Source organism: Drosophila novamexicana, unplaced genomic scaffold, assembly GCF_003285875.2.
Source record: "Drosophila novamexicana strain 15010-1031.04,08,12 unplaced genomic scaffold, DnovRS2.1 tig00000689-arrow-pilon, whole genome shotgun sequence".
Classification (NCBI taxonomy): Eukaryota; Metazoa; Arthropoda; class Insecta; order Diptera; family Drosophilidae; genus Drosophila; species Drosophila novamexicana.
Window position 1 is genome coordinate 671,442 of NW_020824818.1, and position 17,250 is coordinate 688,691.

At 40.6% G+C, this 17,250-nt stretch overlaps 1 protein-coding gene across 2 annotated transcripts; it reads left to right on the plus strand.

The window, feature by feature from the left end:
- The first annotated feature begins 1,748 nt into the window (after nt 1-1,748).
- Nucleotides 1,749-4,033, plus strand: LOC115763141. Of its 2 annotated transcripts, none has more exons than XM_030705590.1 (3): nt 1,749-1,836; nt 3,037-3,510; nt 3,580-4,033. In XM_030705590.1, exons 2-3 carry the CDS (start codon nt 3,056-3,058, stop codon nt 3,866-3,868), a joined length of 744 nt encoding a protein of 247 aa, XP_030561450.1. In that variant the 5' UTR covers nt 1,749-1,836; nt 3,037-3,055; the 3' UTR covers nt 3,869-4,033. The 2 variants fall into 2 exon arrangements, with proteins under 2 accessions (XP_030561450.1, XP_030561449.1); XM_030705589.1 differs by lacking the exon at nt 1,749-1,836 and adding an exon at nt 2,001-2,109.
- The last annotated feature ends 13,217 nt before the right edge of the window (nt 4,034-17,250 follow it).

Sequence of the window (17,250 nt, forward strand, 5' to 3'; positions counted from 1 at the left end):
CAAAAATCATGCGAAAATATATATATATATATATATAAAATTATTTGAAGCATATTTTAAAAATAAAATAAGTTAGGGTTAGGTCAAATTAAATTCTTGATTATCCCACTAATTCGGAGTAAGATTCGCTTCATTGTTAATAAAAAGGTGGAACTCTAGGTTTAAGCCAGTTCGGTGCAAACCCTAGACTTTTTAACCTTTATGTAGATACCTCCATCTATTAACTCCAATTATGAAATCAGCCTGTTATCATGCCCAACTCTACATTGTAGGGTATAAAGGGTATAATATATGTTGTGGGTTTGTATGTATAGCAAACAGTGGCTTTTGGCTTGTTGCTTCCGTTCCAACTGCTGCAAGGTGTGTGGCAGCAGAAAAAAAAAATAAAACAGTAGCTGCCACCGCCACTAAACGTGCAACAATTGGCAATTTCGTTTGCTGCGCCCAAAACGCAGGCCTCGCAGCCCCGCGAATCGGAGCCTAGGCCAACAAGCGACAGGTACGCAAAGCGCAACGATTGCCAATGGAGGCGATGCCAATTGTTGTGTGTGTCTGTGTGTGTGTGTACGACCTGTGCCCGGCTGTCGTTGCACTCCATGTTGCCTTCAACTTTCTACAACTGCCACATGCTGGGTATCTATGAATGGGCCGCAGCGTCCCATTCTCAAGCCGCCGTCGACGGTGGTGCTACATCATCGTCAACGTGTGGCCAACGTTTGGGGGCAACGTCAACTTGTTGCGATTTCGATTTCCTGTGCGCAGAAAAGTTTGACGTTTGCTGGGTCACCTTGCCATGGGGACATGGGCTTTGGCAGTATTCGTAATTGCTCTAAAAGAAATTTCCATATGATAATATTTATTCGCTGGAATATGCCCACAACAACTCGCCGGGCTAACCGTCGGTCTAACTGTCTGTATGTCTGTCCAGCTACGCCCGCGCTCCACGCAACACTCTGCCTGTTGTTATTGTTGTTGTCTATTTGACACTGCGCAGGCGGCGAGGATGCACTGCAAACAGCGTGTGGGTGGTCGCCAACTGACTATGACTCCAGCCATGTCAGGCTGTCTGGCAGTCAGTCTTGGGTGCCTTCAAGTGACTCCGGCATTCGTGTGTTCGCATTTTTATTTCCATTTGCCATCTGCAATGTTTGTCGATCAGCTAGACTCTATTCCTGCTGCTGCTGCTGCTGCTCCCTGAGCTGCTGCTTCTTCTTCGATTTTATTTTTTATTATCTAGTTGGCATTTTAGTTGAATTGTTAGCTTAGTTTATGTGCTGATCCAACTGCAGCCCCAGCCGCTACTGCTCCTTTGCCCGAGTCGTCGTCGTCTCCTCCCAGTACCCCCCGCTGCCTTCCGCTGGATTATGCAAGCTGCAGCATTGCAATTCGAATTGCCAATCTGCATTTCTAAACGCTGGCTTGAATATGGACCGTTAGCGTTACGATTGATGCAGTGACTATTTACTGAATTATCGTTATTCAAATTTTAGTGTTGTGTGTTGCTTAAGGCAGTGTTGCAAAATGCCGGGCCCGTACGTTAGAGTAGCGATAATCGATGAGTGATAAAACTGACTGATAAAACTCATTTAAAATTAATAAGAAAAGCTTATTGCTAAAGTTAACAAACACCGGCCTTCTTTTATAATTAATCATTGAAATTATTATTAAAACAAGAGAAAGAAGATACTCTCATAAACAAATGGCCAACTGATTGTTACCATAGTATCAAGTTTAGTATACAAGACCATCAGTTTATACCAAACTGTGGCAGCTAGGTATATGAAGTTTTCCGATCTGAAAAAGGACCCATTCAAAATATCGTGACGGCAGCTGAAGGTAAGAGACGGTTGAGTTAACTGATCACAATTATCAATATTTCCCGCCCAAACACATTTTTCATGAAAAAGTTAGAAAAACTATTACAAGGGTATACAAAGTAGTGTTGAAAGATGCCATAAGCTAGAGTCAGAGCAAAATTGCTTTGCAATACAGTTTTTTAGGGATTAGAAACAAAGAGGTGATATTTTTCAAACTTGCTATTTTCAATTTATGCACAACAAACATAAAATAAGAATAAGACGGCGCACCTTGCATAGACGAAGAACTTGGGTAAGTAACCCGCAGCTACCCTCATGTAAGTCGGCCCAACGCACAGAAAACTTATAAAATAATAGTAATTAAAAAAAAAATGCATAATTAGGTCAACGCCTCGTAGCTGGCACTGCGACGGCACGCGTAATGAACCTGTTCGGGAGCAGAGCGACTCGCCCGGGCGACAGACGGCGGCGACATTAGCGACAAAGGCGAAACACATGAGCCGTCGGCTCCGGTCGCACCTTGACCAGAATTTCTAATAAATTTCTAGCTAGGGGTAACAACATGTCAAAACACAGGCGAGCACAGATAATGTCTGGCTTAATATGCGCCCAAGCACCCTCATAGATTCGGCTACGACTCGACTGGACTGGACCGTCCTTTTGGGCACCGAAAGTCAGTGGTGCGCGGAAATGTGCGGGACAGGCGAGACCTGAGACTTGCGTCGTACGACGTGCGACAGACGAGTGTCGCGCGCCGTTGTTTAATATCCGCTTACCCCGACCGGTCGGTCGATCGGTGGGTCGTTTGTCCTAGTTCTAGCATTCCATCATGCTCACAATTTGAATAATTAGTCGCTCGTGCCGGCAGCACGCCAGAAACTCCAGTCACTAGCACCAGCACCAACCACCAGCACCAACCACCTTCTTGTCGCATTCCTGTGCACTTTGCATAACATGTCCTCGCTCCTGTTGCAGATGTGTGGGCAGGTTGAGTGCACAGTGCACTGGAGAGGAACAAGTGCTGTTGCGCGAGTGGGCAGTGTTGCGGTCACTGATCGTGCACTCGACCGGTAAGGATCATGCTGGCATATGTTACCTTCTATTATGCACTTGAACATAGTAAAGGTGCAGACGCGTGCCATGGCCAAGGGGCCATGGGCATAGCTTTGCTCTGGGCAGCTGCTGTGTGGAACTTACAAGTTGTGTTTCTTTTTGCCAGATATTTGTTGGGGCGGAACATGTCCAGCTATCCCATTGAAGTGCCCATGCAGCCCTACGCTGGCAGGCTGCTCATCATTGAGCATCTCATTGTGCCCGACGTCAGCGATGACCAAAGGCAAGGCTCGGGCAAGAAGGCTATTGTGGGCCCCAAATTTTCGGACATGCCACGTCCATCGTTCTTTGAGCCAAAAGTTATTGAAAAGACGCTGCTCAAGTATTGCATTCTAGAAGGCATTTCTAAAGATTTCAAGGACGAGCTCGTGGATGCGCTACTGTCAGCCGTGGAGACGTACATGAAGTACCTGGTGCGAACCGTCATCGAGCTATGCGAACATCGCTCTGGCAACAATCTCTATAACGATCCACGTTGCGTGGTGCAGCATAATATGCGCACCACAATGATGTTTCTCAACGATCGCGAGGTGGCTGACTATGGCTGTTCGGATGACGATTCCGCCTACGGGCACCGCAGGTAGTCTAGATATAGATGGAGTTTCATATTTATTCCGTTTTTATATGGTAATATCTATTCCAATTACAGGCGCTGGATGAAGCTGCAGCGCAATCGCACCAACAACTCGGGTGAAAACGAAATGCGTCTGGAGTCGACCAATAGTACGGCCCTCTTGGCGTTGGGTGCACGGAAACCAATCGGTCCTGGTGTTGCTGGAGGTCAGCTAACATCTGGAGCCGCTCAGCCACCACAGCGTTCGTTTATCATACGCATCAAGCACATGAACGTGAAGGATATAATACAGTTCATGGAGGAGGAGAAGCGCTACAACAAGTCCAAGCTGCTCTATGATGCCTATTTGACGTACAAGTGGTAGAGCGGGGGGACGGGCAGACGCAGTAAGAATGAGAGATAGAGAGGGGATTAGACGAGTCTTTGGGTTGGTTGGCACACACGCGCGTTACGATTCCAATTACAGCCATATTCAGTCAGTTCAATGAACTTCCTTTCAAATAAATCAGAACAAAAGCCCAAGGAAACAGGTGGTGTGTCCGTTGTTCAATCAGCTGCTGCTGAGGTTGCTGCTGTTGCTGCTACTGCTGCTATTGCTGTTGCACTTGGCATTTCAATGGAGCTCCATGAAAATTCATTTATTCTACCCATGCACTTTGAACTTTTGTGCACTGATTGCAGACGCAGACGACGGGGACGACTACAACGACAACGACGACGCCGACAATGCGGAGGAGTACTTAAAGGAATATCCGGCCGGCAACGCTAACCCAGACAGGAAGCATATGCGCATGCGCTAGTCGCCAACTGTCGGCGTCGTCGCTTTGGAGGAGGAAACGTGATCTTATCGTGCCGCTCATTATGTTAAGTGCTGGCAATAAAATCAAAGCGCGGCTTAGGGCGACACAATCATCTATGCGTCTCCAATTGAACTTCAATTGAAGCCGTGCGCCAAGTCTCACTTCGAAATTGGGCGCTCACGTAGCCCTTGGACGGGGCATGGACGGGCATGCGTGCAGTTCGTGCTGTGGCCACCAATTGTAGTAGTATTAATTTTCGTGTAATTGATGGCATTTTGGATTGGGTTACGAGTGACCATTCCACATATCTAATTGGAAATGCTTTACGCAATTCTCTATGGAGTTAAAAAATAGAGCTGGGCCTGAACACAATTGGCATATCAGAAATTATAGTCTATAAAAATAAGAAGCTTGGTATAAAAATGATCAAATACTCGAAAATTGTATTAGCCCAGATTTTAGATTTATAGCTCTATGGTTGTCTTAGCTCTACTAAAAGTTAGACTGGTAGTTGTAACTAAGTCCTATACTTAAAATGATAATATATTTATCCTCTTTAGAAATTGATTCTTACTACGCTGAAGTAAAAGCTAAGCTTCGTCAAAAACAAATCTGAGACAATTTAACTCTGTAAGTAATAAAATAATGTATTTTATAGATTTTGTTTAAATGAGTTATTTTTAAAAGAACAGAGTGCCACAATTTCAGTACGAAATTTGAATTTTATTACGAAATCCTTGAACTTCCTATGTGATTTAAGGATGTCAACATTTTTCTACTTCAAGTGTCTTTTTTTGTATGATGACTAGTTCCTCTTAGTTAGATCTATTATGCATCGGGGATTTCTCATGACTGCATTTGGATTGTTGCAAAGTCTCAATCTTAATATGTAGCATACTTATTACAATTTTTTTCTATACAATATTACAATGCAGGCCTGCATAGTCTTATGAAAACTGTACTTTTGAGGCACTCTAAATAGTTCTGTTTTTAGATAATCATTCAGTTGATGTCTAAACAAATTTCGAGTGCGTTTATTTTTATTATTTTTTTTTTGACACACCTGTCGGCAAAGCTACCCACCCCTATGCCAGACCCCTAGCCCTGTTGCAGGCTTAGCTCCTGCATATGCATACATCGTATCCCTTTTTAAGGACCCTCTCCCAGCTGCTCGACGCTCGCTTGCCCACTTATCGGGCGCTTGTGCCGTCAGGCGTTAACTTGACAGGTAGACAGGAAAAGTTCGAACCACACACAACATGCCCCCTTGTGTTGAAACCACCCCCAACTGAACCATCGCCACTTGAGTATAGATCACTTTTCCGGCCGGAAGGAGGCGACTCGCTAGTATGCAAGGTGTATTTGCATAGCACAACTCCACGTTGGGCAGGAAGCCGAATGCCAACACACACACACACAGACAATCATTGATACACCCCAAACCCAAGCACTCGACAACGTTCCGTTAGGGCGCACCTCGTTCGCAATATATGTGTGTGTGTATTATGATATCTGAGTATTTGTATAAGAGCAACAACAAAGAGTTGCTTTTGTATTTGGAAAATGTTGCACCTTTTTTGCATAAGGTCGTCGCCTGTTCTGCCCTGGTCTGGCCTGGTCTGTGCTCTGTCCCGATCGCCGAAGTCTTTATAGAGTAGCAGCTGTGCCAATACTCCGATCGCTTGGCTATAAAACTGTGAAGCACCTTTTCATATGCTCGTGTGTTCATTTGTTTGCCTTGGCCCGGATAAACCTTACGGGAATTGTGTGTATTGATTGCTGCTCGTCTCCCATTTTATCTGTTGCTCATATTTACACACTTGTGGCCCGATAAGGTGCCCATTAAGCGTATGAAAACATCTTTCCTGTCGTCTATTTACATATATTTCTGCTTACACAGGCATTGACTGAACTATCTGAAGGCGTTTCAATTTGTCGAAAGCTATTTACAGCACAAACTTGCCACACATTGTGCTACATTTCGTGCAACGTGAATAACGGGGGAATTTTTCCAACAACTTGTAATGAGTCGAAAATAAATATTCGTTAGAATAAGCCTGGTGATTCAGAGCATATATTTAATTGTATGCGATTAAGTGTGTCTATCAATTTAAATCTGTTTATATTGTACATCTGGTAATATTTTAATACTTTTTCGATTTTAAATCTCAATTGTGACATATAACACCATTTTCATTCGATGGCATTCATACAGAATCTTGCCGTCAGAAAGGTTTAGGACGATTTCTTGTGCATGTTGATGCCAAAATTAAGAAATCCGTTTTAAACATATTTTAAGGCTATACAAGCTTAGAAACAAGCTATATAATTTTATTTAAAATATTCTGACAGCAAAATGATTTTAGTGACATATACACTAGACCAATAAAAATGTAAAGTTCGATTAGGTTCTATAAAATGATAGTATGATTAGTCGTAGCGTTTAATGGGATATTTTTCTCTTACGCGTTTAAATTGATTTTTCAGTGCTTTGAAAAGTTCGTTTTCGTTAGTTAATAAAATTAAGCTCCTCCCATGGACATGCTAAGTTTCACTTGCTGATGCAATTTGCTTCCTCATAAAATATCAGCTCCGTTTCTAATCTACGGCATATGCTCCGCCTAGTCGCGACTGGTCGCTGGCCACCACTAGGCACTCACAAAGGAGTCATAAAAAACTATCGACACGTAACGATTTGTGCCGCTCCAGACACGCTGCTGTCGGTGTAGCTGCTGTTGCTCCGACTGTTGCGTATTACGGCGTCTTACAGCGAAACCAAAATCCGTGCACAGCCCCCAAAGACAATATTTATGGCTTTATTAACTTCAAAACGCAACAGCAGCAGCAACTGCCGGCATCAGCGGCAACAAAGTGTTAAGCCCGGCCAAGGCGATGAAGTTGTGTAAATGAAATTAATCTTCAATAGACACAGGGCAATAAACGAACGGCAGAAGGCGTCCCATACACATGCATACATGTGTGTGCATATATACCCCAACCCCAACGTCAACCCCAGCCCAACCACTGGCGACTGCCATTAGTCATTAAACAATTTTCCACTGAAGCGGCCGCAACTTCAACTCCAGCAACTCCAGCGGCAACTTCAGCATCGGCTGCTGCGTATTTTGTCAGGTGTCATAAAAACCGAATTTATTGCGCATGCGCAGCCCGATGTTCCTCCAATATAAGAAGCGTCTGTACGTGGCGCATTTTGTTACAGATTGTGTGTATTTTTTTTTTTCTTTCGGTTTTATTATTTAATTTTGTTTGCTGCAGGATTATAAATCATGATGCGTGCGAGTTAAGGTGACAGCACTTTAGGGCACATAAACACACATAAACCTGAGCAGGTTGCTGGAATTTTAATTAAATGGAGCACGAAGTGTGCAAGGAGATTTACCTTGGCCATATGGCCAAAACTGTCAGGCAGAAAGATAAGTCGGACTACATATATAACTGGTTCATAATCAATAGGGATGACCACTCAGGGACTTGGTTATTCCCAGCAGATACATGAATGTGTTAAAAAAATATGACATTTTCGTATTAAATATACTTAAATATAAGCTTAAAGCTAGCGAAACAAACAGAAAGATATTTAATCAAATATTGCATGTTTTCAGTTTTAAATGATGCTCTAACATTGGATATTTCTATTTAAAGCAAATAATAAATTTATATGTATATTATAAATGATGTCTCTAGCTCTTATAAGTTCTGTAACATGCTTCATAAACATGGTTTCGATATCGATATTTATAATTTGCAAGCGGGAAAGTTATCGATTATTTAAAACAACCTGAAACTGCTCGAGATATGGGAATACGTGCTCATACATACAGACGGAGGGACAGACGAATATCATGATATTGCCAGGCCAAAGATCATAATAATGAATGTCTGAAATACTTCGTCGGAAAATTGTAAATATGTTTTTAATTTGTATTAATGTAGGGTTACTGCACATATATTTAATGTGGACGTTCTGAGCATCTTAAGTTGAATGTCCATTATTTGGAATGATCCAAATGTGGGCTATGCCATGCTCTTTTAAAATACATAAAAGATATATTAATTTGGAAATTTTCACTAACTTCACTATCCTCATTCCTATGAAAGTGGCCTTTCGAGCTTCTACCCAAAGGTCCATTTATATAAATGCAGTTTTCAATCACTAACCATACTCAGAAATGCGAAAATGTAAAAAAAAACAATATAATGGAAAAATAAAATCATACAGTGCGAAATTCACACGCTCTCGCCTGCGGGTGTTCTCTTGGCAATCGTACAGAAAGGGCACGTAACATGCTCGAATGTGTGTGTGCCGTGCTCTGCACTTGTTCCCACAAATTCCAAGGCATTGGCAATTTCCATGAAGCAAACAACAAGCAAAAATTTCACACTCTTGCATACAAAAGCAATGAGCCAAAAAGCAGAAAAACCAAAAAATGAAAAATAAAATCTGAAAAATGACGCGTTGGAAGTGCCCGACTAAAAAATACCCTGTACTCAGCGCCCGGCTTCGTGACAAGTTTGTAGGAGATGGGAGGACGCATCCAAAGAGTTAGCTGTTATTAACTTCTATATAGTATTCGATTGTCTACATACCATATATATCTTTGTGATTTGCTTTCGAATCATGGAAATCATGTCATAGATATTAAACGATATCAATGGTATAGGGAAATATGTATTTCAAATTGCAGGTTCCTAGACTTAGTTTGTCTTTTTGATGAAAAATATGTATCATTTTTGAGATCCTTTTGCCAGCATACATATTTTCGCACAAAATAATCAGACCCATTTTACCCATTTGTATAGAGGGTATACAAAAATGGTAAACGAGAAATTTGTACTGTCGAAAATGCCACTGAACTGAGTCGGTGAATGGAACCTGCTGGAGGCATGAGAAACTGGGAACTCTGAGACAGATCACAGCCATCAGCATAATCAACAAGATCACGCATCAAACGAGACGACAGCGGCATAAGAATGCAAACATTAAGAGATTTTATGCGAGTTGTTCACATGCCAAAAACAAAACAGAAAACAGCAAAAAATATATATCAAAAGACCGCAGGCAGCAGGCAAACAGGTACACAGGACGATTATCCTGTCATTCACTTGTTGCTGCTGCACACACACAGAAAACAGCAAAAAAAAAAAAAAGAAGAGAGAATTAAACGAAATGTATCTCACAGATACACACGCACAGGTAGATTCAAAGTTTCAGTGCCTTAACCCGTAAAAGGGCTGATTCAGTTACACTTCCTGCGGCCCCCCTGCGCGCTCATCAACGTACTGTACTGTGTGTGCGTGTGTGTGTTTCGGGATCTCATTGGGATTCTTGGTAGCGTGTGAACCTGTTTCGAATCCACGCTAGTTTCAGCTCCCGGCCCGCACCTTAGCTCAGCTCATCGATGCTGCTGCCGCTTGTTTTTTTTTTAGGAAATTTTTTTTGCATGATTTCATTTTCGGTCCGATGCTAATCTTAAGCTTTGAATTTTTGGCACAAATCGCCCCTTTTTTTAATAGACAACAACTGGATTTTGGTTGCTGTTGTTATTGTTGTTACTGTTCCAGGCCATATTTTAGTGCGCATTTCGTGTTTCTCGATAATTTATTACAGTTGCCCAATAAACGACGCTTTGGTTTTTAGCTTACTTTTGAATTTTGTGGGTCGCCGCCAAAACACAAGTATTAGTACTCTAGTCGGAAATGCTCTACTAGAAGATACCCTAAGCTCATCGTCGAGCTGCTGTTACAAATATTCTCAATTCCTTCTGTACACACACAAAAATCTATGCCTCTTCTTTACTTAGCTCCACACTATGCTTCGCACAGATTGGGTATTTATATATTAATATATATAAACTTGGAATTCAAGCCCAATGACTATGGAGAATGTAAAGAGGTATTCAAATAAATAAATATTCTTGATCTGTGAATGCGAGACTCTATATACCAAATTTTGGGGGTCTAGCTCCGAGCTATGGTAAAAAGTAAGACAAAAGGTCGAATTCAACCTTAGTTTTTATTGTTTCAGGCATACGAACAGTTCATACTGATCAATAATATATATTATTTTGGCATCGAAGATGCTTCCATCTGGCTTTCACAAACATTTGGAAAAAACTATTCTACCCTTTCTAACCATTTTGAATGAGTTCAGGGTATATAAAAAAAAAACAGAAATAATAATAAAACTTTTTTATTGTCATACTCACTTTTATATTTGTGCGATTAGTTTTTCAGCTTTTCTTACCTGCAATTTACATTCGTTTCTTTTTTGTGTTTCTTGTTATAAGACTTTGCTCTTCGCACGCAAAAAAAAATTGAGTTCCCACGCATTTTCAATTCGTGATTTTTTAAAATGCAGATCAAAGTGAAATACTTGTAAAATCAAAACGAATTTTATTGTTCTTGTTGTCAGTTATTTAAAGGGCATACAAATTGGCAGAGAAACCAAGCTAAAGTGTCTTAAAAGTGGGCTAAAATAGCTTCGATTTCTGCAAAAGCGCACGAATGAAAGGAATACAGAATATAGGTAGGGTAAATTTAGAAAGAGAAAGCGAATCAGCTAAGGTTTATCTTATGAAAATTCTATTTATCAATCTTTACTTTTTATTCGAATGTGAAGAAACGAACGAATATATACGACTTTTCAAAAGTTACGCATCTTACGCAAATTATTTGCAATTCTTATTGGCAAATCGAAACAAGTTATCAAATTTATTTTAATTTAAGCATAATTAACCTTTTCTGTCCCAATTATTGTCATTTTATGCGTCAGACAAGACTTTCTTTTGCAACCAATAAACATTATATTTAAAAGTCCAGTTTGGTATGAGTTACTAATTGATCTGTGTATCGTACTTAATTGTACTATAGAATGTGTGGAATGTTTGGAATGATATTATAATTATGTTAAGGAATAAAAAGCTATAACATAAAATAATAAGAATATAGTAATGGATGATGAATGCAGTACTTTAATAATTATATTCTTATTGTACTAGCCCCGGTTCGTGGTAAATGCTGGTTATATCTTATGTAAATATAATATAAATGATCAGGTCTGCAGATTTTGCCACTAGTTCTTGAATTACACACGTCTTGACCTATTTTTGAAGTTTTCAATTGTTTAAAATTACAAGCAATGAAAACAAGCGAGGAGTTGCTCTCCTCATTATCATCAGAGTAAATGTTTGGTATGTTTTGATTATGTGATGATTATCTAATTAATATTTAGGAGAAATATATCAACACAAAAATCGTTGATTTGATAGGTTGTGAAAGAAACTAAACTTTTATTGATGCTATATGAGTAACTTTTAAGCTCACTGACAATTATGAGATGTATAAGTTTTTCTTTTGTGTCAACTTCTCCTAACTCTGTGAACGAGGAGACTTTGATTGAATCTTGCTGAATAGTAGAACTGCCTGATCTCCAGCTGTATTTACGGCTAAGTAACTAGTTAAGATAAGCTCGACAATAGTATTAGCCAAATACTTTCATTTTTTCGATAGTTATGCCTATAAATCTACATTTAGCTGACAAACACTTGAAGCACAGTCAAATTATCTGCTATCAGGGGCCATGTGACAGCCAACAACTTGCCAGAAATGACATGCAAAGCAGTTGTCATTAAATTTAACAAAAAAATAAATAAAAAACACTAATACATAAAATGAAATTGCTCAAATTGTTGGCCATAAATCAACGGCAGACGAGGGTATCAAAACAAAACCAACATTTTGCGCTCGATTTCACTGCTCGAAACCGAGAAAAAAATAACAACTTCACCTGTTCGTTGAGACAATGGCTGTGGTTTGCTTGGTGACAGGCCAGTCAGCGGCACCTCCCCGCCGTCTCTTAAAGGGGTCAATGGAGACGGGGAGGGGGAGGGCAATACAAATGCCGGTTGACAATTACAGGCAACTCAATTGCGGCACTTGTCGCACGACACTCGAATGGAAGGCATAAAAAATAAATGAAATGAAATGAACTGAACTGAACTGAACTGAAATGAAATGAGTTTTTGGTCAGTCAGCAAGTGACGACTCGTTGGAGCATTGGAACATTGGAGCGTAACGCATCCGCAGCATGACGTGCCAGAAAATATTTTGATTTTTCACGTAGCGTGCGTTGCGGTATTTACTTAAATTTCGAATATAAGCATATTGTACATGTAGGCATATTCTTTTTTTGGAAACTGGCCGCTGCTGTTGCCCTGTTGTTGTTTTTATGGTTTAATTTACGGCACAAAGTTGACAGGCGCGTCTGCCCACTCAGGGGTTAAACGAGCCTCAAGTCTCTGCCATAGCTCGAGCAGACGTGCAGACACAATAAGCGCTAAATGACATGAGCAGAGCCTGTGCCGCCGCCGCTGCCGCCGCCACATCCTCCCACTCCAGCGCCTGCTCCTGTTCCATATGAGTTTGCAGTTTATGACTTACAAGAGATTTGGTTTGCCTGTCCCTGTCCACGCATTTTGATTTAATCACAGCGGACGCCGCCTTTAAACGCTGTTTTCGGTTTCTTTTTTATGCCCTTGCCAAGGGTATCTTAAAATGAGCAACTCATTTCAGGACGGCTTACAGATCTTATATGCTGAACTAGCTTGGAACGACGGATTAAGAAAAGATTGCGAATAGTTGTCTAAAACTTTTAATACATTTATAATAGTATATCTATACGAGATCGATAGGCAATCAAATTGTCAATAAATTAATTTTGTAGGTACATCTGGTAAGGGTATTCAAGCTTCGATTGGCTATTAAATTTTTTCATTCTTGTTTTATGTTATTATTTTTTTGTTCGCTGAATGCAAACCATCGCCTTAATTGTGCAGAACGAAATGCTTGCTCCACTAATTAAACGGCCGAAAAAAAAACGTACAAAAATTGCATTTCATTTTATTTTATTTCAGTTTGTTTAACAAATTTGCTGACAAGCGCGCTGACAGCGCTCAAAAAAAGAAACAAAATTAAATAAGAAAAAAAACGAAAGACTTAAGCAACAAACTTGCGCGCTCGCCACTTGACCCCAACGCACTGCGCGCACAATGCGTTCGAAAATTTTAGCCGCTTTCCCGCCGCAGATTTTAAGCCGAAATTTCAATTTGCACTCTGCCACACACGGAGCGAGATACACGTATACAAAAAACAATTTACACAAACCAAATGATTGCCACGGATATGGTTATAATCGGCGCTGTCTTTCTTCTCAAATGGCAAATCAATGGGGCGCAGAAAGATATGAAAATAACAAAAATACAAAAACGAGCCCAAACAAAGCCCACAAAACTGAAAGTAGCGATAAGAGGCTGAGTTTTCACTCACTACCTGTTTGGGTGTTCCGGACAATGGAACTGGCTGGCTCTATGGCTCTCTGGATGAAGCCGTAACAATTATTTCTATTGCAAACAAAAGCAGCTCGTGGAATTTGTTTCTTCAGAATCGTAATTTTGATTTGTCGCTATGCGTGTGAATTTCAACGGTAGCGAAAACGGTAGGAAAAAATGCATTCAGAAAATTTGTGCAAACGCCCACACAACAAGTGCTATACGGGCGTTTGTTTGGGTTTTTAGCATGAAAATTGTTCAAACTAGAGAGGATAATAGAATTTTTTCATGGGAAGAAAACGTATGCCTATTACCGAGTGAAAAACGATATGCTTTGGCGAACAGCGACAGGTTGTTGTTCAGTGTTTAGCTCCCACATTTGGCATGTGGCGCCATCTGTTGGCAAGCGCGCTAAAAGCATATAAAAATCGCTGAATTAGCTATTAATCAAGTGGCTGCGTTCATAAACCTGGCATAGTTGGCACTTAAAGCCTATTTAAAATGCAAGAGTTATAAAAAGCAACGATATTTGCCAATCGCTCGTGTGCTAAATTTTTTATGTGGCGCCATCTATCAACGGTTAGGCAACAGCATCGCTGAAAAGTTATCACTTGTAGTCGGCATTGTGGCTCCTCGTCAGGTTGTGGCTCCCCGTTTTGAGTCACGTTTCATGTATCTGAGCTCGCATCTTGGGCAATTAATTTAAACGCACGCTGTAATATCTCATTCTTCGGCCTAAGAGAGCCAGCGAAATTCATAGAAGCCATTGGCCATAAACCATTGAAATCAGAACAAACGCGAGCTGCCTCAGTAGCTTCAGGTCGAGTGCATGGCTGAGGCTGGCGATATTCACTTGTTACTCCATTTACAAGTTCCACAGAATTATGATTGAGATCGCGGGCCTATCATAAAAAGCCAAACAACCAAGTTTATTTGGAAATATAGTTGTAAAATGTAGCCCCAAAATAACGAAACCTCCCGTCTGCCTTGTGTCACACGGGGCAAGTGGCAGGCAGACGTTGAAGAAAACTTGACGCATAAATCTCGGACAACATTTTCATTTCCAAAGTCACGGCACGCCGCCGCCGCCGCTGAATGAAATTAGACTAACAACGTTGACAAGTGTCGTCTGGCCAGTGGCCAAGTTTTCGGACTTGTACTTGGGCTTGGATTTGAACTGCAGCGGAAGTCAATGCCGGCAGCAGCACGCCAGAGGCACCAGCTCTCCCCCTACTGGAATACCAAGAAGTTGCCACAGCAATCAGACAAAGTTGTCGCCAGGTCTCCGCCTTTAACTTTAACTCCAACTCCAACTCCGATTCCGACTTGATGTTTTTGCCGCATTTTAGTTTTTTTTTTTTTTTTTTGGATTTTTGGTTCGTGCGTCGCCGCCGCCTGTTTGGCTCTTCTGGGGCTTTGGCGCGAGTTTGACTAATTAAAGCGCAGACTTGGGCATTTTTAATTTGTACGCTTGTAAAATTAAATGAAACATTTTTTCTTTTCTTCTTTCTGAATTCGTCTCCAGCGCTGACTTTGAGTTCGTGCAGCTTGTTTCCTTTTGAACTTTGTAATGTTGCGTGTTGCTTTCCATACTCTACAGAGAGTACTCTCAACTTGAACTAGAAACTTGTAAATAGTTGGTAAGAAAAGTTCCTGTTCTATAAGAACCGTTGTTAGCTCCGCTATTATTGAGAAGCTTGTAAGGATCTACCAAAGCCTTACAAAGTACTTTGTAGTCCGAAAATCGCTTAAGAAAACAAATCAAAAACGTAAGAGAATGTTAGGGCGGTAGAGTGTGAAAGGTCGCCTGTGTGACAGAATAACACATTCGTTAAGGTATGAAAAGATATAGGAAATCTACAAATTTTGATCTATCCGACAAATTCAAACGACACCAATTCCAAAATAGTACTAAAAGTCCCATTTAGAGGGTATTTAAAGTATCTGTATTTCAGCTCATTCAATTGTTTGATTCTTTGTTGTTGTTTTTTTGATTTTGCGGTTGAACTGTTCGTTGGTGCTTTATGGCCAACAGTTTGTCAGCTTGTAATGTCGCTGGCTTCCAAGAATCGCACGATGAGCGCTGACCTCCATAGATCGTTTCGCTCTCTTTATACATATACACACATGCTACGTATATGGAGGCAGTTTGTTGGCTGACTGCTTGGCCAATTGACGGGCCCCACAAGCTACACGTTTCACTTTCAGCCACAACAGCAACAAAAATAACAACAGCAACAATAACAACAATGCTGTCGACATCTTCATCTTTGGCGCATCCAAAAATGGCAGCAATTGTAAATTTGGACGGTGCGCAGGTGCAGAAGGCATAGAAAAACACATGTTAACTAGCCGGATCGGGAACTGGATAGACTGAGGAGGCGAGGACTGTTCGGGCGGCACGCAGAACAGGACAGGATGGGGACAGGTCGCCTCCATTTGTTTGTTTGGCCCACGTTGGCGCAAATGTCAGGCAATAAATACCGAATTGGTATTGCAATTGCAATTGGCCAAAATGCGTTGTTTTTGGCCGCTACACATAATGCAAATATGGACATTTGTTTTTGTTGCTGTTGAACTAACTGTTACTGCTGCTGTTGTTGTTGTAATTGTTGTTGTTGCCAATTGTATGAATTTCGCAATCGAAATAAAGTTGCACTAAACGCACTTGGAGCGCCTGCAATTGCCAATTGCATTTACATTTTACATTTAAATTTACATTTCGCCTTAGCTTTTGTATTTCTTGTTTACTATTTCGTCGTTTTGCGGATGTTGCGCTTTAAGCTAATTTTTAAGCTATTTTTAGTTTGTTTTGCTATACCCTGTATTAATGAAACAGGTAATGGTAGACGTGTCCGACACCAGAAACCAGAAACAGCAAATTAAGTGTGTGTATATATACATTAAATATTTAGCAAGCCTGAGATAAACAATAAAGGCTTATTTTTTGGGAATGGTTTGTCAGTAATTTTACATACTATCCCTATAAGAGAGATACAGGGTATGCCATATCCAAACACTTCCGAGTAGAGCACTTTTTTTGGCATTTATATTTGCATATAGACTCTCGTTGATATTGATGGTGTAATTTGGCGATTGTTTTGCTGGCCGACCAAACAATTAACACAATTTTCAATGGGTTATTAATGACATAGGTAATACTAGGTTCGTACCGTACTCATGCGAGTCGGTTTCTGGCAGTACTTTCACCCACAATGAGAAGACAATGGCATAAAGTTTTTGAAAATAAAAGTTGGGTCATTTGATATGGGGAACAATAGACACATAAACACAAGAGACAGGCTCACCTGCAACGATCTTTGATGTAATAAGCAGTGAAAACTTTATTTAAGGAAAATGTTGATATAAGAAGTGGATTCTGAGTGTCGGCTTTCGAATAAGCCACAAGCTGCAGCATGTGGAACCCACACGTCCAATTAAAAGAATGGAATAAACCTAGTTATAAGTCATTTTTATTGAACATTTAGCGCAGCTAATCGATTGTGTAACTAATGCACAAGAAATTCAGGCATTAAAATTCACACAATATACCTATTTATATATACACACTTACATATAAATAACTAGTGGCTGGCAGT